General features: G+C 37.5%; 1 protein-coding gene across 1 annotated transcript in view; it reads left to right on the top strand.

Annotated features, from left to right (window-relative positions):
- Positions 1-9,139: 9,139 nt before the first annotated feature.
- Positions 9,140-27,180, top strand: part of MYPN (myopalladin) — a 49,042-nt gene continuing 31,001 nt past the window's right edge. The window contains exons 1-6 of the mRNA XM_009573852.1: positions 9,140-10,077; positions 20,039-20,214; positions 21,744-21,795; positions 23,947-24,094; positions 25,917-25,988; positions 26,203-26,344. Of these exons, the coding sequence (XP_009572147.1) occupies positions 9,140-10,077; positions 20,039-20,214; positions 21,744-21,795; positions 23,947-24,094; positions 25,917-25,988; positions 26,203-26,344 (1,528 nt within the window). The remainder of the gene's footprint in view (positions 10,078-20,038; positions 20,215-21,743; positions 21,796-23,946; positions 24,095-25,916; positions 25,989-26,202; positions 26,345-27,180) is intronic.

Below are 27,180 nucleotides of genomic sequence, written 5' to 3'. Positions count from 1 at the left end.
AAAAACCTTGGGGGAAAAAATGCAAGCCAGATTTCTTTTGTGTCTGATTTAAGGCTTCAGTTCCCTTTTTCACTAGGAATCAGTATTTGTAGGAAAACTGAATCTCATTTTAAAAACAAAACAGCCCATAGATTTGAAATTACCAGACAAAAAGTTGTGCAAATGCCATCTAGTTTGCATACCCCTGCTTTTCAGGGATTTTCTTTGTCCAGTTTGTGCTTGTTCAGTCTGGCTACACAAGCAGTCGGTTGTCTGGTCTTCGGATACACGTGCACAATTCCCTTGACATCGGTGCCACTTACATACACGGGTAGAATAAAGACATTTGCTTAGTGTTTTAAGTCGCGCAAATTCTCATTACAGTGCTGTAATTTGTCAGTCTAGACTGGGCCCATGCAATACATAAATAACTTTTTAACACTGAGAGCTAAGCTGTAGCTTCAAGCCCGAACTAAAACTTTATCTCAACCACATGCATTTGTGGATTTCTACACTGCCCACACACACTGTTAGCAAGAATAACAGAAATTAACCTAGTTTAAATCATTTGGGTCACAGCCCATTGAAAGTGGATTTGCAGTTTTAGCCATGAAAGGCTTGCAGAGTGGTATGCCTCTGTTTGGACCAGGAGGAATGAATATTGTTGCCTGTTAGTTACCTTTTCCATTGAGGCCTTTCATATGAACTCCTTCTCATATGGGCAATCCTTGAAGGAAACTGGACTGCATACATTACTTGAGTCAAGAAAAACTTGTCCTGCATTACGAGCATTTGAAGTACTACACTCAGAGCTTGCCCTGACATCTGAGGCCCAGCCTTCACAGGTCAATGGGAGAGGAGGATGGAGAAGCATCCCAGGCAGGCCTCAAAGACAGCCGACACCTGTTTTCCTTTTTGACCTTCTAATTTAAATATCAGATTAAATTTGTTTCAGTTTCAATTTGACTTAAGATGGAGTTTCTTCAAAATATTGTTTACCTTGCAGTTCAAGGAGATTCACTGAGGAGACAAAGAGAACTTGAGACATGAGTAAGAAAGGGTCTCAGTTCTCATTTTGAGAACTACTAAGGAACAATATTAATTATGAAAAAATAAAGACTTTTTGTGATCAGAGTAAAAAAAAAAAGGTCTTCATTATATGATAGTACGAAGGAAAGGTTGAAAAAGTTAGAGAGCTTTGAATGTGCGTCTTCCTTGAAGAAGAGATGAGTATTTTACGCTGCTTAGGGTGCCCGCTGCTGTGACGCTGAGGTCAGAGGCCAGGGCATGACTCCACGTGCACACAGGCCTCTTCAGAGCCTTCTGCAGAATGACTTGGAGAGGAGGTTTATCCCATCCCATTCCTGAGATGATGAATTTCAACTTTTTCTTCTGTGTGGGCTGTGTGATTATACTGTCCGCAGGAAAAGGAAGAGACATTAGGGATGAAATACAGAGGTAATGAAGAATGCATTTCACCTCTCACATTTCTAGCACCAGAAGGACCAATATCACTATTTGCTTGCAAAACAGGTGCTCTTAAGGCTCATTAAAAGTTTCTTAAAGCAAAGTAGGTGCTTTTAAGGCTTTAACATTTGTACACTTTGAGTTGCACTCAAATGCCTGTGGGTGAAATGGTGAACACCTCCAGACAAGAGGAAAAGAGCTGTGTTAGAGGAGACCAATATCATTACAAAAAGCAGTCTAGGTAGATCCTCTGCTACAGAAATCTAGACTTTTAAATATTCCCAGCTTCAAATCACTTGCTTGTGGTTTGATATTATTTACCTAATGTTCATAAAATATTCACATTAAATTATATCTCTGTAATTCAAATTATTTATTACTCCAGCATAATATTTGTAACTAAATATAGATTATATATATAGATCTATGTATATAGATAATTCAATTCTATATTCCCCTCTAATGAAAATCCAGATAACAATTTCAGTTTAAAATGAATTTAGAATTAGTTTTACCAGTTAAGGCCCCAATCCACTATCACAAGTATTCAAAAGATAAGGCATTGTTCAACTCTCAAGCCATTGAAGATTTATTAAAAATAATGAAATTTCCCCAAAATTCTAAATACTGGATGTTCTATATTTACCTTTTTTTTCCTTTTTTCTTCCCTTTTCCTTCCCTTTCTTCCCTTCCTTTCTCTCTTTTCCCTTCCTTTTAGAAAATTGTACATAGGTAACACTTTTCAAGGTTTAAGATTCAAGTTTGTAGAGGAAAACTTTGCATTTTACCTGAAAACTACTTAAAAAACTTAACTGTGTGGCATTTACAAATAGATGGGCTGCGAGATGGGAGTTAGTAATTCTGTTCACAGCTACTTCAAGTAAATCCTGGGCAGTCTAAGTGAAGTTGCTCCAGATCTATGCAGCAATGTACCTAACAGCAGAAGCTGGACTATTAGAGGTTTTATTTACAGAAGAGGGCCTGATTCTACTTATTTTTCTAAAGAGAAGCAGTAATAGCCATATATCAGTTATAACAGCAATTAAAAAGTCCCTTGAACAGCAGTAATTTACATTAAAGCAAAGAGCAGCAGTGAAGATACTTAAAACACCGCCACCACCAGTTTTTTCACTATTTACAAAATTATGTAACAGTGAGCAAGAAACAGCTACCAGCCTCTTTTAGACTTGCAATCAAATGAGAATTTTAAGGCCTAGAATTTATAAAACAGGTTAGAGACAGAAGAAAATGCAAAATATGCTTAGAACATTAAAAAGATTATATTGAAAAATATACATAAAGAAGTAGGATGTTTCCTAAATGTGGACATAACCTTTAGCCTACTTGTTTTTAGAAGGACTTTGTTTCCATCAGAAGCTGTTACACTCCTGGGCTTGGAGGCTCTCTCCCTATTTTCCATTATTTAATCACATTACTTGGAAATGGGAGTTTAGTTATCTGAATTTCTTGATTCATTACAAGGAATAGAATTCAAAGCTACTAATGTGTCTAAAACAGGAAAGTAAACCACCTTTTTGTACATTGCTTTCTAAATACAGTTATTAAAAACACCCTACATTCACACCCCCAAACACACACAAGACCGCTAGCCTTAGTCCTCTGCTCCAGCCCAAACTTTCCTATGCCTGGGGTCTCAAAGACTGTCTCGCAGCAGCTACAGCTTGTCAACAGGCGGTAACAGAAACGGTGACAATGGCAACTGCTAAGTGAGAATTCCTGCAAGGATGTAGAACGTGATTGTGATCATTAAACGTCTGGAAGACAGATCACTTGTGTCATCTCTTAGCTTGTTTTTCATAGCTGTAATCATAGAAACGTCTGGAAGACAGATCACTTGTGTCACCTCTTAGCTTGTTTTTCATAGCTATAATCATACACTTGAAACACCCATATAACTGTTAGTGTTCAATAGTGTACGGGTAAATGTAATCTATGTGCAACTAAATTAAATGGAAAAGGATATAGCCTCTAATATCTGCTAAACTTTCCAGTTTCCAAACAGAGGTGCTGGGCACACAGGTCCAGAGCCTTGCTGTGTAAGAGCCAAAAAGTGCCACTATGCAGAGAAAGAAGCAGCAGTTTGCTAGCTGTCCCAATACTGGGGTTTCATACAAAAGCAGTCTCAATTAAAGTAATGGTAGCTTGAAAAGCCAGACAGGAACAACATGTACTGACTAAAATTACTCATTTTAAACTACAACTGAGGGCCAAAGAAGATGTTCAAATGCTTTTTGCATTAAATCTGCTATTTGGAGATAGGCTCTTTATTATGATAGGAGTGTTTGAAAAAAACTTCTTTAGGGCATCAAACATTCAAAGCTGTCTCACCAAATAAAAGAGAGGATCTGCACTCAGATATATCCGGGATTCCCGGATTTTGCTGAGATTTCACTACTGCTGTTTTCTTAGGAAAAGCTCAGATTCTTTCAGTGATGACTCAGCAATGAGTCTAACAAGCCTTAAACAAGAGGAAATGAAAGGGTTTGGTGTCACACTGCGCAAGCTTCCTGCGGTGCAATTTTCTTGCCTTCCATGTAAGGATTTTCAGGTCAAGTCATTGCCAAAACAAACTGTGGAAACTAATTCTACCTTTGTGAATATTTTATCCTACAGATCTCTTGGCTAATAAGAGAACATTGCCATAAATATACAGGCTCTTGGAAACTGAGAAAGCTTGTGCAATTAGTTGGCTGGTGGAAACTGAATTAGTAGACTAAGAAAGTTCATGCAGTCGGCTTTGTTCATGACATCCTCTGATGCCTCTCAAGATAATAGGTACCCAAGGTCACTGCTGTTAGTGTCCCAGGAAAGCAAAAAATGTTGCCCTCAATGCACTTGTTTGGTGATGTAGGTAATGAACCAGTCAAGAGTAGAGAACTGCTGACTGCTGGAATTAGGCATCCCATTTTCAATTCTAAATAACACCAGTTTTCAGGCTATTATTTGTAACTATCATTGCAATTCCTCCCCTTGATACTGGTTCATTATAAGACAGGTTTTTACAGTCTGCAAAATTATTGGTGCTTTCATTGGCACTACAGATTGCTGTCTACTGTGTTTTTACTGGAGTTTGTCCTTCTTACTGCTTACTCAACAGAGTTATCTGCAAAGTTATCTGCAGTTATCTGCTCAACAGAGATCTCTCTAATTACTCTATACATTTTGCTAGCCCCATGATACGGCAGCAGTGTGCCATGCGCTGCCACTCAGTGCCAGCATTCTGTGCCGCTGCACACTGGTGGACTGTGGGATGGTTTCTGTGCAGCCACAAAGACACTTTTGTTCCAAAGTCCCAATCAGGAAAAATTAAAGGGAAGGTTCAAGGCATATCAAGGCCAATTCCACATCTCAGTCTAAACAATCCTGAAAGTCAGGCAAAGAGAAAGACTGAATTTAAGACCAGATCTTAATTTTGAAGGTTAAATTCTAGTTTTGGGTATAGGAAGGCTAAATTATTATTAATTATCATTAATCAAACCTGTAATAGCATAATTGTTCCTCTGGTGGTATCTTTTCACTCGCTAGAAAGATGGTTTAATAGATATTTTAGAAAATATATTGAATTCAGCCTTATTGTTATCCAGCCCAGAGACCTTGTCAGGCTGTATGCTTGATCTCATTTGAACCAAAACTGTGCTCCCCTGACTGTGAAATCTGAACGGCTCAGCCTACCCAGTGCTTTCCTCAATCATCAGCCTTCTGTAGTCCTTGGAGAGTATACTCCTTGTAGGAAAAAAAAAAAAGAAACTGGACATCTCTCAAGGCAAAAGCAAGGCATAATTAATAATTGTAACTGGATTGTCTGGTAGCCTCACAGCAACATTTGCTGAAACTCAACATTTTCCATTTAATTAGAAATACCACATAATTCAAAATATCTCAAAACTTCAGTAGCCAAACACTGCCTCCAAGTGCTATATTTGACTAGTACCCAACTTCTTCCTTACTAAAAATAGAATAAAAAGTTATCTTCTACACAAGCTGAAAATAGAGAAGAGTTAGATATAATATTCTGACCCTGGGTGAGCTCTAAAGAAAAGTGATGGCTCTCTAAGGATTAAGAATTTGGCATCAGATTAATTCTCATCAATATCTTGCTTCCCAACACCACAAGGAGCACTCTGCTCCCTTCTACCCCTTCTGCTCTGATGGGCAGAAGGAAGGAAGTTGTTCCAGCTCCTTTGCTGGGGAGCTGTTTGTTTTCTCCCCTTCACACCTGCTCAACTGCCCTCAGAGGGGCAGAGAAAGGGCTGAACCAGCGATTTGTCCATTTGCTTCCTGCACGTTCACTCAGGACTGTGACAGACAAGTGGGTTTTGCTCTTCCATGTATGACTGTGCTGTCTAGCCTGGTCATCTGAATGGAAGATGCTTTATACAACTGCAATACAGGTAGCCAAAATGAACCATCAGTACAAGGAAGTTTTGATTTGACTGCTTTAATTTGCTCTATCATTTCATACTTTCACCAGGTGTAGGCACCCCTGGTTTTGTTATTTTGCAGTAATTTGCATGTAATTTTCCTCCTTTTGCTATCAGACAGTGGCTTCTTCATTATACTTTTTTGCAAACTAGAATTTTAAAGCTATTTTGCCAATCTAAACAGATCTTTGAGAGCACCTCCTCATATTGCAGTAATACTCCTTAAGGGCATTAGCAGAAATTACTTCTTTCATGTTTCAATGCATTATTCAAAAGATGAATAGAAGATATGCAAGTTCCAGAACAAAGTCTCAAATAACCATACTGGACAAACAGTTGCTTTACTATGGCTATCTGCAGGAAAGCTGCACTGTGATTAACAACCTCAGTTGAAACAGACATAGTACTTAAATGAGAAAATTGAGCAATAGCTATACAACAGAGCAAAATGAAATCCTGAATAGTCACAGGCAGATGATTTTCATATACCCTCTCAATAAAATTATTGCAGGAGTTCTTTAACTTCATTTGACTTTGGCAGGTTTTGATCACACAGTAGCATTTCCCTACTTGCATTTCCTCCTTAGAGTGTCCAGTGTTCTCTAAAGAACTGCATTGTCTTTTCTAAGCTCTGATGACATTTACAGACATTGAGATGAAATGAAGATGTGCCATTCTGAAATGTTTCAGAAACCGTGGCCAAGAAATGTAGCAAGCTAAATTTTGCAACCGTGTAAAATACAGTCTTCCGCTGTAGCATCTAAAATTACACAAAGAGACATACAGCTGGATGTTATAATTTAGCCATAGCCACATGTAGAGAGGTTAGCACGGAGCTGCATCCCTCCAGAGATATTCTGAGAGACTGTACCTTCTATACCATCCCACTAAAAGCACACACTGTTATTTCTGCAGGTTAAGCCAGCTGCACAGTGCAGAGAAAAGAGCTGGCTATGGCTCTGCTTCTTCCCTTCTGTTTTTAAGTAGATACAAGGCAGCACACAGGGAGGAGGTCTAAGGCAAACTTGCCCTACATTACAGCTATATGCTAGGTCTGCAGTTCATTCATGTGCCAGGTTTGTCTTCCAGGCTGTAAACTCCTTATGTTAGAATGTATTTAAACTCTTCAGAGTTGAAACTGTAGCTTTAGCTGTGACCTTTACAGCACATGGTATGCTATCAGCACATAAACAAGATAATATAACTCCTTAAACACGTTCAGCTTCAGTAAGGTTGCACAGCTGTTTAAGAAGTAAAAGCTGAGCAAGCAAAAGTAGTATCCATAGAGCGGGAACTTTAAGCCTCACGGAGACCCCTTCGTTCTCTTAAGAGGTTAAATTACATACTCTGTCCAGTCATGAAACAGCTTACAACATTATCTCATGTGGGCTTCCCAAATCAATGTTCTCTTATGTGCCACAGCTTCACTGAAACGCTGTGCCAGATAATTTAATGCCAAGTGTTCAATTAGTATTGCAGACCCTGGCTCAGTAACAGGGACCAGACTGGGTGCTTAGAAGCATATGATTTATATGGTATTTTGTTTGTCATTTTTCGTACAGGCACAAACTTACCAATATTTTGGTTGGGTGCCTTTGTTGTCTTACTGATTTTGCTTGTTTCATATTACCAAAATCAAACAATAAAATCAATAAATCTAAAGTGCTAAACATTTACGTAAGAAAAACAACTTAAATATAACAAATTGTGCCTCAGGCAGAGGGATTAAGTTTCAAAATGCGCACCAGAATATGATAGCTTTATGTTCATTCATTGAAGAAGAATATAAACAGTTTAAATTGAAGTTTTGCTTTTTGTAAATAAGGAAGAAGGGCTGCCACTCACATTCCAGGGAGAAATACTGCAGCAATATGAGATATTACCACCTCATTTGCTTTTTACCAGCCCTTTTCCAGGGACAACTGTCCCACTGACAGAGCAGAAAGCCTTTCACAGCAGAGATACCTTTTTTACTTTTCTTCTCTTTCTCTGGCAACTTAAGCTGTTACATAGGGCTATGAATGGAAATGGCTGAGGCAAGGGCATGCATGTTCCCTTCTCTTGATGCCATGACAGGAACAGAACCTGTGACAAATCAGACACCTTGGGGTAGGAATATTTGCAGCCATCACAGCAAGACTTGCCAGGCCAGAAATGAAGTAGGAGAGAGGTACTGTGCAGTGCATATTCTGAGAGACAGATGCAGTAAATAGTCATGCACCTGTTTCACTACCTGTGAGGTATCAGCTCTCTGAAAGGTTGTGAAGAGTATTTGTCTTATTTCCCTTCATATTTAAGCCACCTTAAGATGAGCGTGTTAATAGGATGTCTGAATCCCTCTACATTCATAATGGCTCTTGTGTAAATAAAAGGGAGAATATTATGCAGAAGTACTTACTTAAGTATCAAAAGGGATACTTCAGCTTTGCTCATCAGGCATGCAGGTTAAGTATGGGCTTTCTGATACTGTCTTGTTATCTGTGGTACATCTTTTCAGAATCAGAATGACCTAAGATAATGATTTTGAAAGACCTGTAGTACAAATAATGTTCATATCGAATAATGACATAATTCTCTACTTACTTTAAATAGTTTATTAGAAATAATGCTTAATTTAGGAAGGTATAGTACATTTAGCACCATTATTGTTTCCTATAATGCAATATCTTTAAGAATTTTAAATGAAAAATTGCCATTATAGAATATTTTTGTTCTTCTTCCCCCTTCTCCTTCCTCCTCTCATCCCTCAAATGCTTTTTGAGGGTTCATTTACTTACTATGTCAGTGTCTTTCAGGCTAAATTTACTTAATTTAAAAGTACTGTTATTCTCTCACAACTTTCAGTTCTTGAAATATCCAGCATTTAATCTATCTGATGAGGTTGTTTCTTAGCTAAGAAACACACATCAGCAATGATAAAGATTTGACATTGAAACTCAGTTAATATCTCTGTAGTTAAAGTTTTGCCTGGAACAAAGTATAAATTACCACACTTGCAGTTGCTTTAGCTATGTAAGGCTACCAACAGTAGAAAGGGATAAAAGATGGATTTTGCTGGGTAAAGGCAATAGTATCTGGCAGTATGTACAGAAGCAGGTCTTTAAAACAAGGCTATCCTTACAAGTCAATATTCAGCACACAGATGCACTTTGAAAATGTTGTGTTCTGCTTTTCAGAAGCCTGTAATTGTGTGCAATCAAAAAATTTGCTATTGATAAGGTGTGGTCCTATTTGTCCTTTTTGTTGGCAGCATGCAAGACGACAGTTTAGAATCCTCAACTTCAATATCTCAACTTCTGAGAGAAAGTTATTTAGCTGAAACTAAACATCAAGGGAAGAGTGAAAGAAGCAGATCAGAACCAGCTTCTCATAATTTCCATTATGGCAACGCTTCTGGTGATTCAGATGAGGTAGCTGCCCAAGAAGACCTTCCAGATCTCTCTGCCTTTTTGAGCCAAGAAGAGTTAGATGAAAGTGTAAACCTGGCAAGACAAGCTATTGATCAGAATCCATTGGAAACTAAACAGGATGAACTTCAGGCACATTCACAGCATCCCCCAGATCAGCTGAAAAACACAGGAAAACACAAACAAATGGCCCAGTCTCCAGCTTTGACAACATCAGACAATGGCCTGCACTCAAACTTTTGTCAGGACCATGTCAGAAATACAAAGGGCTCCAAAGGGAGCTCTCAAGACCTAAAGAAACAACACCTTCCTTCTGAATCAGAATCAAAAAAGGAATTCCTAAACAAGGCAGCAGATTTTATTGAGGAGCTCTCATCACTTTTCAAAGCTCACAATTCTGAAAGAATAAGACCCCGAACATGCAAAAACTACAGGAGCAAAATTGATTCTAAGAATAAGTCTGCTCAAAAAGGTAGCTCTAGCCTATCTAGTATGTCAGAAAGCAGAGAAAGGCTTTCCATTCCAGTACCTCAAGACTTGGAAAACAAAGCAGAGAAAACATTAGAACAAACAGATGATCAACAACCAGGAAACTTGGAATCTATCAATCAGTTAACAAGTGCAGAGCTAAAAACAGAGTCAGAATCTGCATCCGTATATTCTGATGAGCCTATTGGACAACCACCACGCTTTACTCAAAAACTGAAGAGCAGGGAAGTTCCTGAAGGAACCAAAGTGCAATTGGACTGCATTGTGGTAGGAATCCCAGCACCTGAAGTCAGGTAAACATATTCTGCACTTGCCATTTTGTATTTCTGTAACAGCAGGTGTATGCCGTACTCTTTCCAGATATTTTGATGCGTGTGTTTCAGTAATCTGTGGCAGAAGTCCCTTAATCTTGGTTATTAAAATTGACTAAGAAAAAAAATTGCTTTCTTTAAGTCATACAAAAGGTTGCTTATATTTTAAGACAACATATTTTGGGACACATTATTTCCTTTGAATTTTAGAGAACTGTTTTTAAATACTGAACTTCCATAATTAAAAGAAAGTGCTAACTCCTTAGCGAGAAATGTTAGTTATCTTTATGGAAATCAAGACTGATTGTGTAAACCGGCTAAAAACACCAATGGCTGTGAGATCTCAGGCTGATGTCTGAAGGTATTTGAGATGAGTGAACATATAGGTTCCTATAAACCAAAACCATCTATACATGAACACCAATGGCCGTGAGACTTCAGGCTGATGTGTGAAGGTATTTGAGACGAGTAAACGTAGGTTCCTCTAAACCAAAACCATCCATACATGAACAGAGGGGAAAGGAATTCATTTAAGTTGTTATACAAATAACCAGGAACAGCTCAGGTCTAATTCAGATTCTGACAACGATTCTGCTGTGACCTTAGAAAAACCACTTCCATTTTATCAGTATAAGACACCCTTATTAATTGATACTTATTCATGTTGTATGACTAGCACGCTAATTCTGATGCTTCAGTTTTCATCTACGGATATCTACGAGGATTTTGAAACTTAAACAAGTAATATTTGCAAAGATCACTGGAGATGAAAGGAAATGTGAAAAAGCTACACTTCATTTGTCAACGACATCAGTGGAATGAGAAACAGATTATTGTAACTTTTAAATTTATCTTGAAAATTCTTAGATCTCATCAGCATTTCTAAACCTAAATTTGTTCATATAGAGCTCATTAGCTAAATTCAATTCTCAATTACAGTGGGACTGTACCAATCCAATAGAAAGGAAAATTCTATCCATCTTCTAGAGATGTACTATACATATTTGCATCCTAATATCTGCAGTATCATAAATAGATACCCTTAGTCTAGATGGTTGCCTATCCTTTTATAAGCATTTTAGAAATCTGTGTTGCTTTTCTAAATATTGAAAAGAACTGTTTGCATCTTCAGCATCTAACTAAAGGACTCTGAGCCTCACAGATGGTCCACTTTTTCCAACTGTCAGCTCACTGTCTTCCTTATATACTTAGACAATGCTGGGTACAGCACTACTACCACTTCTACTGCAGTCAACACCTTTTATCATCTTTCTCACTCAACTAATAGGCACTATCATCAAATGAAAACTCTCTCAACGTCCAAAGACAGAAGCTCCAAATATTTTTGTGGTAAAGAATCTTTGTCTTCCACTCCCTTGGATTTCTGGCACACCAGCTGCTAACTTTTCAGAAGGAAGAAGCTTTTACAACACAATATTAAGTACGTAAGAGCAAGGATCTACACATGAATCCTCTTGTTTTGGCCTGTCTGCAGTTATGGACAACCTTGTCAGGAAGACAAGAAGTTACCCAGTTACCCCGAACTGTGACTGCCAAACTATTTTGCCCCACTAGTGCCTTTAGTAGTAACATGTAGGTTCTCAGTCCCTAGCAAGACCTTGATCCATAGTGCCACGCAGGATCTCTTGTCCATGACAGTAATGTGAACTTCCAAAGGACTAAATGGTTTCTTTACAGAAGAGGAATCTGTTCTAAAGCTGGGGGAAATACCTTGTTTGGGAAGAATATGCTTTCTACTATGCTTCACGTCTAAACTCACTGCTTTAATTAACAATTTTGAGACATTCCCTTGGTGGAGCTTATGCCATTATAAATGTTGTATTGTGTTCAGCCCTTAAATTCATAGAGGAGTCTGATCAAAAGAGAAAACAGTGCCAGAAATTTGGGGGTTTTGACAGCAAACAGACAGGAAATACCATCATCACCTAGATATTAGCACCACTCTCTGAAGACTTCTCTTGCTTATACAGACTTTGAGACTTACTTCTCCAGGCACTCGCCTTGACAAATCTTTTTGATATTAAAAAAGTCAGTAGGATCCCTGGACATGAGAAATAATTTTTTTCTTCTCTCATCATTCATAGTTTATAATACAAAGAAAACAACTGAAATAGTCTTCTCTTACGTATATAGACCTGTACACAAACTCAATCTGGCTTTCTTTGTATTCAGAAAAGGTGAACACTGAATTGCTTTTTTATAGACATATACTCCGGCGCACAATGTTAGTTTTATGTATTTCTCCAGAAGGCCACAACACCATCCTTATAACAGCACATCATGCCCATGCCGTTGACACATACATAAAACTGACAAGGTATTCATGCCATCTAAGTTTAGGCGTTTAACAACTATCTGAATTAGAAGCTGACACTATAAAGTCACTGAAGCCTCTCAAGGGCAGATCGGAGAACCCAGGAACAATGACTCATCCCGTGGAGTATCCAGGGATGGCGAGGATGCCTATGCACCCAATTCAGGGACTGCTTGATTCCACAGAATTGGATGATAGGTATCTTTGTAACTTGGGTCTATTTTTGTCCCAACAAAACTGAGGCTTTTCCATTGAAATTTCTATCTCAACATTTGATTTTGTTTACTGTAAAGAATAAAATAAGCTACTTATGTGAATGACAGTCAATATAAGAGCAGTTACACTTCTATAGAATAAGCATCCATCAGACATTTCCAATGGTAATACACTGCTCCAAACAGAAATGCACACTTGGTTTACTGACTCATGCTTATAGCCAGATCAGAGTCTTAGGGGAGCTAACACAGAAGTCCAGAACTCACATGCTGATGCCCAAAGGCCAAGAAATCTACGGACAGGTAGAAAGAAGCCCCATAGGGAAAATCAGTCCCAAGCAGTCAAGCTCAAGAAAAAGATCAGGCTCAGCTTTCAGTTTCACAATTTAAACTAACAAATAAAAGATAAATCACAAGGCAGTAAGTTTGAACTCTCCCTCCCCCTGTGTGTGTGTGTGTGTGTGTATGTACGTGCTGTATCAAGGAGAAAGCTGGGAACTTTAACTGCTTGAACAGTTTCCTGATCATAATTGTTTGTTAACAAAACTTTTGTCCTGTTCATCCAAGATTCTTGCAACTCCACCAATGCGTAGGAGTAACACTAAGGTGTAAAAAAATTCACTTGCCTGAGTGATAAATTTTCATGTGCTTCCAGTGATCATGGCCTTTTTAGTCACTGCTACAGCAAGAGGAAATCAGAAAATATAATGTACTTTGGGGTATGTGTCCATTAACCATGGGGACCACGAGAATGAAGGTTTTTTCACTACAAATACTGCTTGTCTTTGATTTGTGTGGAAAGCTTCCAAAATAGTGACGGAAGCATCTTGTTGGCCATAGTTGTGGAACTGTGTCCAGAACTGGGCTCAGAACTGGCAACCGTCTTGCTTTGAGGGTAACAGTTTTCCGAGGGTTGTGGTGAGTTATTTCAGTATCTGTGGAGCTGGGCAAGGAGAGAAGAATTCTAGTAGATACGCAAGAGAGATACAAAAATCAGCAGTTCCAGGAAAGGACTAACTGGCAAGGTGGCAACTGACAAAAGGTTAATGCTGACTGGCTTTAAAGCATGATTTCTTCTTCCTTCAACTTAGCTGAATGACCACGCTCAGTAAACAAGCATCCTTTGGACACACGTGTGCTAATGCATGCTTGCCTGCATCCTTTGACTTAAAATGGACTTCCTAACCACAGAAAGAAATCCCAAGTTACTTATAATGCTTACAACACTTACAATCTAGAAGTGGTACTACGGGAACCCAGAGCATTGTGAAACAAGAACAAGATTCAACAAGCTCTGTAATGTAGTTTCTCAGTCAACACTAGGAGCAATCAGATGGTTAAACTGATGTAATGGAGATTATAAGAGAGAAATTAGAGACAGGAATTTAGAAAGAAGCTGATCACAGGAATGGAAAGGACTGGAAAATATGATGGACAGATACCATGTTTGAAAGCAAGAGAGTACAAAACAAAATTGATGATGTAAAAAATGGTATAAAGGACATTAATGATGGATCAGGGTCAAAATATCATTGGCAATGATAAAGCAGTATAATTTACAGGCTGGGTAGGTAAATATCCGGCGTATACGAGGGCTCACTGAGGGACAGAAAATTGTATGGTGGAGCAAGAGAAGAAACTGGGAACTGATTTGAAGTATCAGTATATGGAAAGCTAAATCCTGCTTGGCTGAATACAGATAGACCTGTCCAACCGCTTTTTAAGATAACTCAGCCTTAATGCAACAAGCCCACATGTTAGAGGAAGCTTGTTAAACCTACCTATCTAGAAAGAAGTTTCAATGAAACGTTACCCATTTTTCAGTATCATCAGCTGAATGCAGTGACATAGAAGAGATGAACAGATTGATACTATAGTATATGGGCCTCTAGCTAGCTCAAACATTAGCTTGCAGTTAAAGAGCACTACTACAATTATTGATTGATTACTTTACTCTGACTATACTGCAGGTTAGAAATAAGCATTTAAGAGAACTGTGTAGCACATTTCCAAAGAGTTAAAGGTTTTCATGACCTACTTCTCATGATTCCTTCTACAGCTCTGTTTCTGTATGAGTAATGATAGGTGTGACATTCACTCCTCTCTGTGAGGAAAGCATTCCTTATTCCCTCAAGTTCGGAGGTGCCTACATTTTTCCAAACTGTTTGGCACATCACTCCTAGGTTAATTTTACTTATGAATCACATTGCATGGTTTGGCATACACAGCTATCCTGGAAGTGTCATGAGGATTTGATGTTCTAAAAACAGGCTGTATGTCATAAGGTTTCCGTGAAAACATTCTTTAACATAGGCATACAAAGCTTAAAAAGTGCATTTTAGTGCTGCTTTGTTTAAGGAGACTAGATCTGCAACTAATCACAGATTTTTGGAGACTGAAGTCACTTACGATTGATTAAGATTTATTTTTCCTGGCTGCCAAATGAAAACATTTATCTGTTTTAGTGCTCAAAGCCTAGAGATCCAAACTTCTCTTACATGCAACTCCAGTCAAGTCAATGGATGAATTTGGCACAGCGGATGACACTGCTTGTGCTTAATGTGAACCTGCCTTGTATGATGAAGCTATCATTACAATTCATGGCAGGAATGAAATGTCAGTGACAGAGAGTATTGCTACTTCAGTCATGCCACTTATCCCAATGTCAGAACTCCCCTTGGAACTGACATTTCGTTGCTACCACGTACAACATTTTGATGGTAAGAATAAAATAAAGTGTTAATAAGCATGGAGTAGATATGGCCATACCAAAGATTTACGTAAAGCTTAATTTCACAAGAGAGAATTGTTTTTCGTTTGTAAGCATTGCGAAGAGATAACATACATGTAGCATGCTCTTTTTCTTGGCTTAATCTCAAAATACATCATGGTGAAAAGAGTGACTAGAGAACACACCGCATAGGAGAACTAAACACAGGTTTGAAACGGAAGTTTATTCCTGAAGTTTTAAACCACTTACGCTGCAAATTTTGGACTGGTCAAAGGAAAAAATAACTGCAAAGAAAAGAATTAACTCAATCCTGCTTTATTGTCTGTTTGAGTCTATGAAAGGAGTATACTACTCACATACTATTAAAATAACTGGAAGAAATAGCTTACATGGTGTATTTAATTTTGCTTGTAGGCAACTAGAATTGTGCTTTACAAAGGCACGCAATACAGACTTATCTCTACACACAAACACAACAGGTTAATTGGAAAAGCTGATCAGTAGGAACACAAAGAGTTCTTATATCTTACTGGTGATTATATTGCAGCATTTTGTGTACTGTGTTTTGCTTTATGTGTCACATAAAGCAGTGAGGAGCCACATTTGAGTAGACACAAAAATATAGTATCACTGTACTACATAAGTTATTTTAATGTTCTCTGAAAATGAGATCAAATTCTAGAACATGGGTATTCTCTTCCATAGTTTTTCATATCTGCTAAAGCTAACATGCTAAAACAAGACCACGTTGTAAGGAAGAGGCATGAGGTAGGTATATAAAAAGACATGAGTAAGTGCCATGACTCAGTTCCCAAAGTACGCAGTTGCCTACATGAATTACACACCTAAAAGGCGACTTGCACATTCATATACCCAATTTGTGCTTGTAGTCATACAACTGCGCATGAACCTTTGGTCTTCTCTCCTGAAAATGTGACCATTGTCAATTATCACCAACTGCAAATCTTGAAAACAACAGAAGAATAAACCATACTGTATAGAGAATAAAAAAAAATTCCCCCTTCAGGATCACAGGAATCCTATATAATTTCCTGGTCTGGAACTTAAAAACAGCACTAATTAATTTTAAAGGACTTTTTCAATCAACCCTGTAATGCACATTACCATACTTTTCCCTTGGGACTGCTAAATGTTTCCTCTACTTACTCGTGGTAGAGTTGTTCCTTTATCCCAGGCACTAGATGTTTGTGTTCTGGATACCAAGGACCCCGCTACTAGCTATGGTGTCTGTATCTACATGTTTATAAGGACATCACTGAAAATGCAAATGTAACATGCACTTCTGGGGAGCCAGTCAAAAAAACCCCACTGTATCTAATTATTAGTGGGGAAAATACCAGATTTGGGCAAGTCATTATGGGCAAAGTCTAAAATAGATGTAGCTTTTCCTTCTGTTTGAAGAGGTTTGTATTAGAGGATCTGAAGTCTCCTGACTGGACTATGATGGAATATGAACACTACAGCTCAATCAGAAGAAGCTAGAAAGATCATTATTTTTAAAGGAAATGTATTTTGAATGGAAGTGTAAACCAATTCTTTCAAAATAAAGATGACACAAATAAAAAGCAGAACTAAATGTTAGTAAAGAACCATACAATCTAATCTACTAGAAAATAATGGTAATGGTACTGTGATAGTGAAATCCTTTAAAAGAGAGGTAGTTTGTAAATAATCATTTTAAGACCAGTGATTTTGCCTTTTTAAAATTATTTTTAAGTGCTGCTTCACACCTTCTAAAAAAGATAAAGAGAATAGTAGATAAAAGATAAAGATAAAAAGATAAAAAAGATAAAGAGAATGGTCAGACACTCCAGAGAAATATAAGAACATACATACATATATATGTATATACTCGCTCTGTTCTTACAATCCTCCGTGAATGTCTGCTTTTGGCTGTTGTCAAGGCAGCATGCTGGGTTAGGTGGACATGCAGCCTGAGCCAGAACACCCAGTAAGTTTTTAGTTATCTTTTTACATGTGCTAGCTCACCCGGCAACCTAGGATATGTGCTGATGTTATTACTCCCTTTTGTATGATGATTGTCTCTTAAATTTCCAAAGGTGCTGCACATTGCATGGGTTTGATTAATATCCAGAATACTGTTTACACTGTATTGTGAAGCACCTTAAACAAGTTCCATTGAGGTTTGAGAAGCAGCGTGAACGGCTGCTAAAGCTATCCTGGAGTAAAGTGTTGTCGTAGACAGATTGATCACTGACAGAAAGTACCTTGGAGCATCTCATTTTGCCCACCAGATCAGTAGAAAACCTAGCAAATGAACTATGTCGAACTTCAGAGGGACAGAGGAATACTCCCTTAACGTTGTGGCTCACATTGAGTTCAAGCGAACACCTGTGGCAATTTAAGATGCAGCTGTAGCCTCCTGACTGCCCAGTCCCTTCTTTTATGGTCATTAACATTTACCAAAAGCGATATATAGGAGAATTTGTATGGTTCAGTTATCCTAGATCCACATGTCTAGTGTCCTGGTGCAAACCCATTTTCATTAGACCAGAACTGGGGCAGCGGGGCCTGGGAACACGTTTGAACCTGCCATCCTAGCTTCAGAGCGAGAAATCTCCAGCAAAGAAGTCGGCATCAGGATTTTAACCTTTTAAAGTACTGCTGCCAGATCTGCAAGAGTTTGTCTATCAGAGCCCTAAGGCTCAAATGGAAGAGAAATGAGTAACTTTGGTTAAAGTTCTCTGCATAAAGCAGTGCCAGTTTCTCATTGGTAAAACCCTGCAAGAAGGATGTGGACGTATTTTAGCAAAGCAAAGCTGTATTTCAGCTGTGAAATGTCAGGGAAGAGAGCTGGGACATTTTACACCCTACAGGCATCCTCTTTTAACATGATGGTATTTACTACATGACTGTCCATTGCAATCAGAAATGTTAAATTCATAAACGTAATTTTCTTAGACCCATTTTCAATCTTGTTACAATAGAGGCTTTGTAAAAGAGGATAAGCAAACAGATGTAGGCACGAACCAAGACTTTTAAGTTCTAGCTCTCTAGCTACAAAGGTTTGCCTTTCTAAAAGGGGAAATTGTGTTAAGCAGTATGATTCATTCTACAGTGCAGGAGCTTCCCTCCATAACAGGCAGACCTGTACGCTTTCCAAGCTGTATATTCAAGTCAGTTGACTGTACAGCTACAGATGACACTAATGGGCAACTCAAAGTGGACTGGGGAATACCCTGTCTACTTTAAGAAAGCCATGTTGGACGGCTAGGACTGATGGTGCACAAATAGTGCATGGTTTACTTCTTAGCAATGTAATCAGCATTTAAGTTCCAGATCTGTACTCCTTCATACCTCATAGTCCCTTGGAGGCTCCTTTTTCAATTCTACATTATACTTGTATTAAATTCTGGTTTTCCATTGGTATGGACTGTCTTACAGGTTTTTTTTTTCCAAGATATTAATTGGGGTTTTCTTTATGCTCAATTTGTAGCACAAACTTGTAAAAAGTTGTGCATCCAAGAGGCGAATACAATTGAATGGTTAAACAAATTTATTGATTAATGTTTTTCTAAATTATCTGAGATGGAAAGGTATCAAAGTACCTTATAGTATAAGCCAGGAAATATGAATTACTACAATTTATTACTAAAAATCTATCCTTACCCTTTCCACAACTAATCTTATGCTGTAATATACAATAGTAAATGCATTTGCCATTGCTTTGATAGCATTTGTTTGCACTCAAAAGCTAGCAGGTACTTTTACCAAGTTACCACACGAAGATGGATGAAACAACTATTAATTTTTAAAAATCAATTGAATAAAAAATATTATCAGTATGACAGCCCCCACCCACACATGCACAAGACGCATTAATCAACCACACCTAGTTAAGAAAGCAGCAGTGAACAGAAAACACAAGTATTTCTGTGAAGTTTTATATCTATCTATATTTATGAGAAAAGTTACCGTGAAGATGAATACACCTTAGTTTGGTTTTTCAAATTTAGCCAGTTATCTAAAAATACAGGTATTTCTGAGTATTATCCCAAACATTTAGCTCTGTATCCTATACATAGTACTACACCTTCTCTATAAAACCTAGACTGTCTTATTAAATTTGAATCTGGTTCTGCAAACCCACCTGCTTATTTCTCTTTCTGTTCAGTCTTAAATCTATGACAAAACAAAGAGTAACATTACAGTAAATTTTAGTCACATTCTGAATCAACATGAACTTTGTAATCACAAGTTTGAGGGAAATTTGTTTACTTAGGGTTTTTTTTTTGCTACAGTTTAAGCCACAACACGGATCTGAATGTACCTCAAGAGAAATTCAGAGCTGGATTGATAGCGTTCCAAATTCAGAGCTCTTCTACTCTATTATTGAAATGTATATATCAAGAAAAGTATGTGCTCGAGTCACTTACATAAACTAGTTTGTTAGTATGTTTAAATACTGCTAAGAAAGAAGCTCTATTCTTTGCTGTAATTGAATATTATGAAAACCATAAATATTTTACTCCTATGACTATTGATTCAACACTTGCCTGCAGTACTCTGTCAGAATCTTCAGGCTAAAACCCACCCATTTTATCATCAGAAAGACTTCCAACATTGTCATTCTAGTTGTCAAGTTGTTTGCATTGATAAACAATATTTTTTGCCTTGCAGGTGGTACTGTGAAGGGAAGGAGCTTGAAAACTCACCAGACATTCAAATTATCCAGACAGGTGATCAACACTCATTGATTATTGTTGAAGCTTTTGAGGAGGATACAGGACGTTACTCGTGCTTTGCTTCAAACATCTATGGAACAGACTCCACTTCTGCAGAGATTTACATAGAAGGTAATGTTAGAATTGTTGCGGAAATTGGTTGTTGAAATTGGTCATAGAGGATTAAGATACAATTATGTATTTTGTATGTTAACTGTGTAATAGATTTGTCACAAAAAATACATAGCAGGGAGTCAACACTTTTCGTCATTATTAACATATTTATTATTTCTCTGTAAAATACCCTTCAGACAAGTGAGTGCCCTTTACATAAAATTCTATTGTGTTGCTTCCCAGAGATTCTGTATATCTCACTGCAAGATCGAAGTCTAGAAATATTCAGATTCTGATGCCACCTTATATTTTTCGTCTGTGGTTACTCTACAGAAATATAAGAACCTAAATTTTGTGTCTAATTCTTTTTTTTCATTGCTACAAAATGAATGTAGGATAGCTTCATCCTAACCCGTTATTTGAGACCTTGTAACGAAAATAAATATGCCAGCAATTTGATATTTTACTTGCACAATAGATGCTGTAAATAAAACAGAACATATATCTGCGGATTTAGGTGTCTCTTCTTTCTCCTTATGCTTAAGAGAGGTCTATTTATTATATTTATTTTTAACACTTTTTTGGGTAAGGTTTTTGATTACATCCATCATTGTGCTAGCAGGATTACAAATTTAAAATAAACACACAGAATCTTTTTTTTTCCGTTTGTCTTTTTTCCATTTCTCAGGCAGAGAAATATACTATGAATACCATCACTGACAACAGTGGGACCATTCATAAATTAAAGCACCTATCCTACTTAATACAAGGTTAATTTTGCTCTACTGTTATTCTTCTTTCACGTCTCTAATCTGACAGTGAAAGGATGAATCCTTTTTTAGTATCTACACTGACCCTGACATTAATGGGAGATGTCTGTGCTTGGCAGGGATTTACTAGTTCTCGAGACTGGGGCCAAGGCCTGCTTTTACCTAACACAGTGAATGTTGGGTGGAAGCCATGGCTGATGGAGATGCTCACTGGCAGGAACTGCAGAGAAAATGCAAATTCCAAATGCAGTGAAGGCTGAATCAGAAGCGTAAAATGTCTCAGTAAGACAGCTGTTAGTAAACTGAGCTAATATCTTCTCCAAACTGTGCTACAAGGCACTAGTTTAAGAATAATAGCTATGATTCCAGGTCTCTCTTTTTTTTTTCCCTTTTTTTTAATAAAAACTGATAGTATCAGGTGTCTGAGAAAAAAAAGCTCTTACTTGATTCGCAACAGCAATTACAGACTAAACCATACTAGTGGCATTTTAAAGAGAACCTGAGGAAGACCCAGGCACACATTCACTCTTGGATGCTGTTTCCTCATTTCAGTTGCACCTCATCCCAAATCCGCCTTATGTCAATAGCAGTTCTGCATCTTACACAGTATGCAACGTTGGTTCATTTCAACTGCAATGTGATCTTTTGTTTTGGCATAGCTTTATAATATATATCCTTAGAATGCTCTAGAGGAAATCTGAATAAAGGTTTGTATCATTCATAGATAAACTTCTTCAAAAACCCCTCTGCTAAGAGATTTTTTTTTCTTTTTCATAGGAGTCTCTTCTTCTGACTCGGAAGGTGAAATCATCAAAGACGAAATGGATCAGTAAGTTTAAAATCGATTACATCTTCCATATTTCTTACAGTTAAAAAAACACACAAGTGTAGATATTTCAGTTTCCTTTAATATTTTGCAACTTCCAACACATTAGGCTTTTGGTTGGGATTTGTTTGGATTGTTTTGGTTGGGGTTTTTTTTGTTTGTTTGCTTTACAAATAGCATGGAACAAATACACATTTGCTTGTGTATCTTCAACTTTGGCTTAAGAATTGAAACTTTAATATTAAATATAAACATAAAAAGAAATATGTTACCTTAAAGATTAAACTACTAAAATTAATTTACTAAAACAGGTGCCATTTGACTAGACCCAACTTAAATGCTGATTTAAGTGTCTGACTTGGAAAAAGAGTGTAGTGAAATTTCCCACACGAAAATATGGTATGTCATGAAGTTTTTGTCAGAAGATGGCTATACATGGATTATTTAGATTTAAGACAGGGAAATTAATACATATGAACTAGAGTAAACTGAAATGATGGGTATAAAAGACTACTTAATTATAAAGAGAAAGAAAAGGTGTCAGATGTAATCTAAAACCTGGGAAATAATTTTATTTTTCCTAAATGAAATCCATTCCCTGTGCATTTAGAACCTGATCCAATGCTGTTAAAATCCGTAGTCTTTCAGAATCAAAGTCTTTGTATTAACTGGAAAGGGAGTCAGACTGGTTGAAAACTAAAATAATCAATCTTTTATTTTTAACTCCTTTGTATGCATTAATTCAACCCCTAAAGCAACCAGTGCTTTATAAAGAGGAAATTTTAATCAGATAGACTTATGTACCCTAGGTTTTTTCCATTTTTTATCAAGAAGGATTATACTCATTACAAATGTCATTTTGTTTTACAATGCAAATACAAAACACTTCAGTGTGTTTGACTGAAGACCTCAGGCTGACAGCAAATCCTGTCTTAGGCGATTTTTACTTCAAAGTCATAAAATACTCCAGATTGGATTGATTTGGACTTTGATAAATGTAAGAGTTTAATATAAAACTTAAGATCAAAAAGATCTGAAAGGTTTTGGGACAAATTGCTAAGTTTTTCATAGTTCTACCGCAGATTTTTCCAAATGTCTCGGGCATAACGTTTTTTCTTATTCATCTCATTAGGTATTAATTTAGTGTTGACCATGATCCTGATCACTTGATGGCACCTCTAAGTTGCCTACCTCATTAAATTGTGAAGTAATGTATTGCATTCTGCATTTCCTAGAAAAAAAAGAATGCTGCTCTGACATTATAGCGGGATGTCCTCAAACGATAGAATTATGAAAGATCAGGTTTGGGTATAATCAGTGTCTTTACCTTTGCTGAGCTTCCAGCTGTCGCCACGTGAATCTGAACACCTGTAATTAAAGGAAATTAATATGAGAGCAGGTGCAAAAAAACCTTCACCATTTCAAAAGAGAAATCAGTGATCACAACAACTGTATGTTCACTCTGAGTAAGGCTTCCTCTGGTTTGAAGCCTGGCTTTCCTGGGGGGACCTGTGCTATACTCCAGAGCAGCCAGTGCTTACCTCAAACTGAGTAAAAAGACCACCTCTTCATTGTCTGCATTATTTTACTTCGCAATAAAAATAAATAGGGTCAACTCCTTTATTTCCATATAAAAACAACCCAGAAGAAGTAAAGAGGTGCCAACCTGTACACTACTAAAATTGCATGATATGTTGGTCAGAAAGCATACCTCTCTTTTTTATTTTTCAGCAGTAAATTATTGAATCTGTATCCAAGCAGACCATGGTATTTTCATTACCTTATAGGCCCAAATCTTGATGCAAGCTAAGGGAGCAGTGCAAAAGAAACTACCATTGTCCTCTGAGAAACTAGCATTGCTATCCCATGCTGCTCAGAGCTGGTAACAGCAGCTTTCAAGCCACAGTTGGATTAATCCAGGCCATTTATTACATTTGGTGTAACTGAAGTAGGACAGATTAGAGTGGCAAGATATGCAGCCTCATTCTTATAAAATGCAGTTTACCTAGGAGTATGTATCAGTTTAGATCAATCAGAATTCAATCCCAGAAGTGAGGCTGGGGTTGACATGTAACTGGGACAGACGTAACTAGGGGACACACACATAGCTCTAGCTTCTAGTTAGAGAACTTGTTTTTGGTTAATATTTCACAGCAAACCAAAGCCAGCTGACACCTCCTTGAATGCAGCATCTCCTGCTGTTAGAACTGCAGCCAAGCACCAAGAAACCTCCAAGGCACCATCTGCTGTGGTTCAGCCTGTGTCTGTACCTGTCCAGCCTGTGTCAACACCAGTTAATCAGGTAGGAGAGACAATATGTTGAATTTCAAGGACAAAAAGCAAGCTCTTAAAAAGGTGTTTCTTCTACAGTTTGTGACTCAGAACCCCCAAATTTTCTAGTTTGTGCTTTGCTGTTGAACCTTACAGCCATACACTAGTTGCATACACAGAAGAGATGTCCTCCCTTTAGCACCTGGCAAAGGGAAGGGAACCTTTCATCCCCAGATTACAGGCATCTCTGCGGCAGTGAGCAGAAGGAGCAGCTGCCGCTCACTCAGCCAGTGGTGGGAATCTGTGTGCTGCACTCCAGCAGGTCAGAGACTGCATGCCATGAAGGGCACTTGGATGTGTAAGTCAACTCACTGGCCTCTTCACATTGCAGACTGACTCGTTCATTTTCAATAGTGGCAGCCTATAACTTTTTCCTCTGCCTTTCTACAGAACTCACCTGAAATAATTTTCTTTCAATGAAACTTATTTTAAGCCAAATCATTTCACTACTATGTTTACTTTATATATAGATATGCTTATTTACCACATAACATTTTAATATCCATATCAAAGAGTTTCTAATTAAAGTTAGCATGCATTTCGAGTCCGTTTTGTTGCAAACTATCAGAATATTCATAACTGTGAATTCTTACTTAATAGGAAAGAAGAGCCTTATTTGCTTAAAAATAAAACTGAAAAGTTAATGAGAAACTCGCTTTACACTGCCTTTTCAATGTTTACAGCCTAGAATTAGGTGATAACCAATAAATAGATACGGAATAGGTGAAGTAATGCATGTTTACTTTTGACTACAAAGAGAATAGGACTAAGCCTTTGCGATATTTTGCCATTTTGACAGAGGTTGTCAAAGTCAAGAGTGATAGTATCTCCAAAATTACCACTTCCAATCTTGTTGGCTTATCAGACACCATCTATAAAATTTGGCTATGTTTCCTGAGATACTGAACCACTAATTCTGCTGTTATGGGGCAGCTTCTATTTCACTAAAATGAAAAACTCTTTTAATCAAGTTATATAAGGAAGTTTCCAGGAGGAGAATAATTTCATTCTGATTTCACTGAGTAGGATCAATAGGGTGATATTCCACCTCTGTAAATTGTTTGGTTTTGGCAAAGGAGAAGAATTACAGTAGCAGTCACACACATGACTTGACTTAACTTTTCCTTATTAACATCTGTAAGTATTTTATAAGTAAGAATCTTTAAAAGGAGACTACCACCAAGTAGCCTACATAGATTTGCCTTAGTGAAGTATTAATGACAGATGTTATAATACACTGCAGTGAAGTTTTCCTTGCCATGATTAACTCAGTAAGGCAATAAGGCAATAACAGCATTTTTGTTACTCAGGCAGTAACCCATCCAGGAAGATCGCTACCAGTTGTCTACAATAGAGCAACTTTTATTCATTGCATTAAATATTTTGGTTTGGACTTCACCCACCAAAATCTGTTTTGTGTCATTCCAAGAGGATGTTTCTCCTCTTGGAAAAATACCCTCTGTACACCTAAACATCATCATAGAATCATAGAATGGTTTGGGTTGGAAGGGACCTTAAAGATCATCTAGTTCCAGTCCCCCTGGCATGGGCAGGGGCACCTTCCACTAGACCAGGTTACTCAAAGCCTCATCCAGCCTGGCCTTGAACACTTCCAGGGATGAGGCATCCACAACTTTTCTGGATAACCCGTTCCAGTGCCTCACCACCCTCATAGTGAAGAATTTCTTCCTTATATCTAATCTAAATCTACCCTCTTTCAGGTTAAAGCCATTACCCCTTGTCCTATCACTACATGCCCTTGTAAAAATCATGTGATGTTTTGCAATCTACAGGCTCAAAGCCCCACTAACTATTTGCAAGGACTGGATGGGAGACCTATAATTGCTGCTCCTGTATTTACAAAGGTAATTTGTTCTATGACATATTTGAAGACTAAAGAGGTCAGTTAATTGTATGGAGAGATAATTAAAATTTTCTAGCTATCAAAGATAAAAAAAGGAATTATGCATTTCTTAAGCCATTCAAGGATTTAAGTGGCTTTATGAAATCTTACTGAAATCAGTATTACTTCCGAACCAGTAAGACATTTACTGACTGTCTATTCATTTTCTCTATTAGATGTTACAGGATATTTCAGCTTCTGAGGGGCAGCTTGTTGTCTTTGAATGTCGGGTGAAAGGAGCTCCTTCCCCAAAGGTTGAATGGTATAGAGAAGGAACACTGATAGAAGATTCTCCAGATTTTAGGATATTACAGAAAAGTATGTTTCTTGTGTGGAATATTGTGTCTAATAAAATATAGGCAAGCAACAAAATCGCTAACATAGCAACATTTTGAATTTCTTATTACAATGGTAAGAACTATATAAGCCATATTTATGGCAATAAATCTGGGTTCCAGAAGTCAAAACTGTGGATGAATTGAACAGCATATTCACAGGCAGTATTTGTCTGAGATTCCCCAAACTATTGAACTGTTTTGCCTTCTGCTTTGATCCCTTTACCACTTCAATGTCCTTTTCTAATTCAGCCTTACTTCTGCTGTTTGTTTTTGGTTTTGCACCATTTATGTAGAGTTCCATTGCCCGTAATTCCCTTATCTTTTAGTTAAGTGCTGTTATAATAGTTCTTATGGGCAGTGGATTGCTTATTTATCCACAAAAGTAACATGATGTACACGTTAGCATGCTTACACATACATGTGTGTGCACATGACACATGATAGGTTGTAAACATATACTTCTACTTTAATTTTCAAATGCAGTTGAAACATCTGCAGTTTCCTCATAAGTCACTGGAATGCTAAAATTGCTAAAACTCAATTGAAATTCCTTAAATACCACACTAAATCAAACCTAAATGAAACAATGTTTTATCATAACTTGATTCCATGTGTGTGACAGTTTCAGAAATTGCCTTCAAGACACAATAAAGTAGTACTAAGATTGCAAAAAACCACTTCTTGCAGAATTTATTTCCTATTCATAAGTTCTCAAAAGTGTTCATAAGTGTTCATATTGTTCAGTGGATTTGACGTACCATTGAGTACATGGCCTGGCTGTCTTCACCATCCCTTAAACAGAAAATTGGATCAAAA

This window comes from Fulmarus glacialis, unplaced genomic scaffold, assembly GCF_000690835.1.
Source record: "Fulmarus glacialis isolate BGI_N327 unplaced genomic scaffold, ASM69083v1 scaffold12233, whole genome shotgun sequence".
NCBI classification, from domain to species: Eukaryota; Metazoa; Chordata; class Aves; order Procellariiformes; family Procellariidae; genus Fulmarus; species Fulmarus glacialis.
This window is presented reverse-complemented; position numbering and strand designations above follow the sequence as displayed.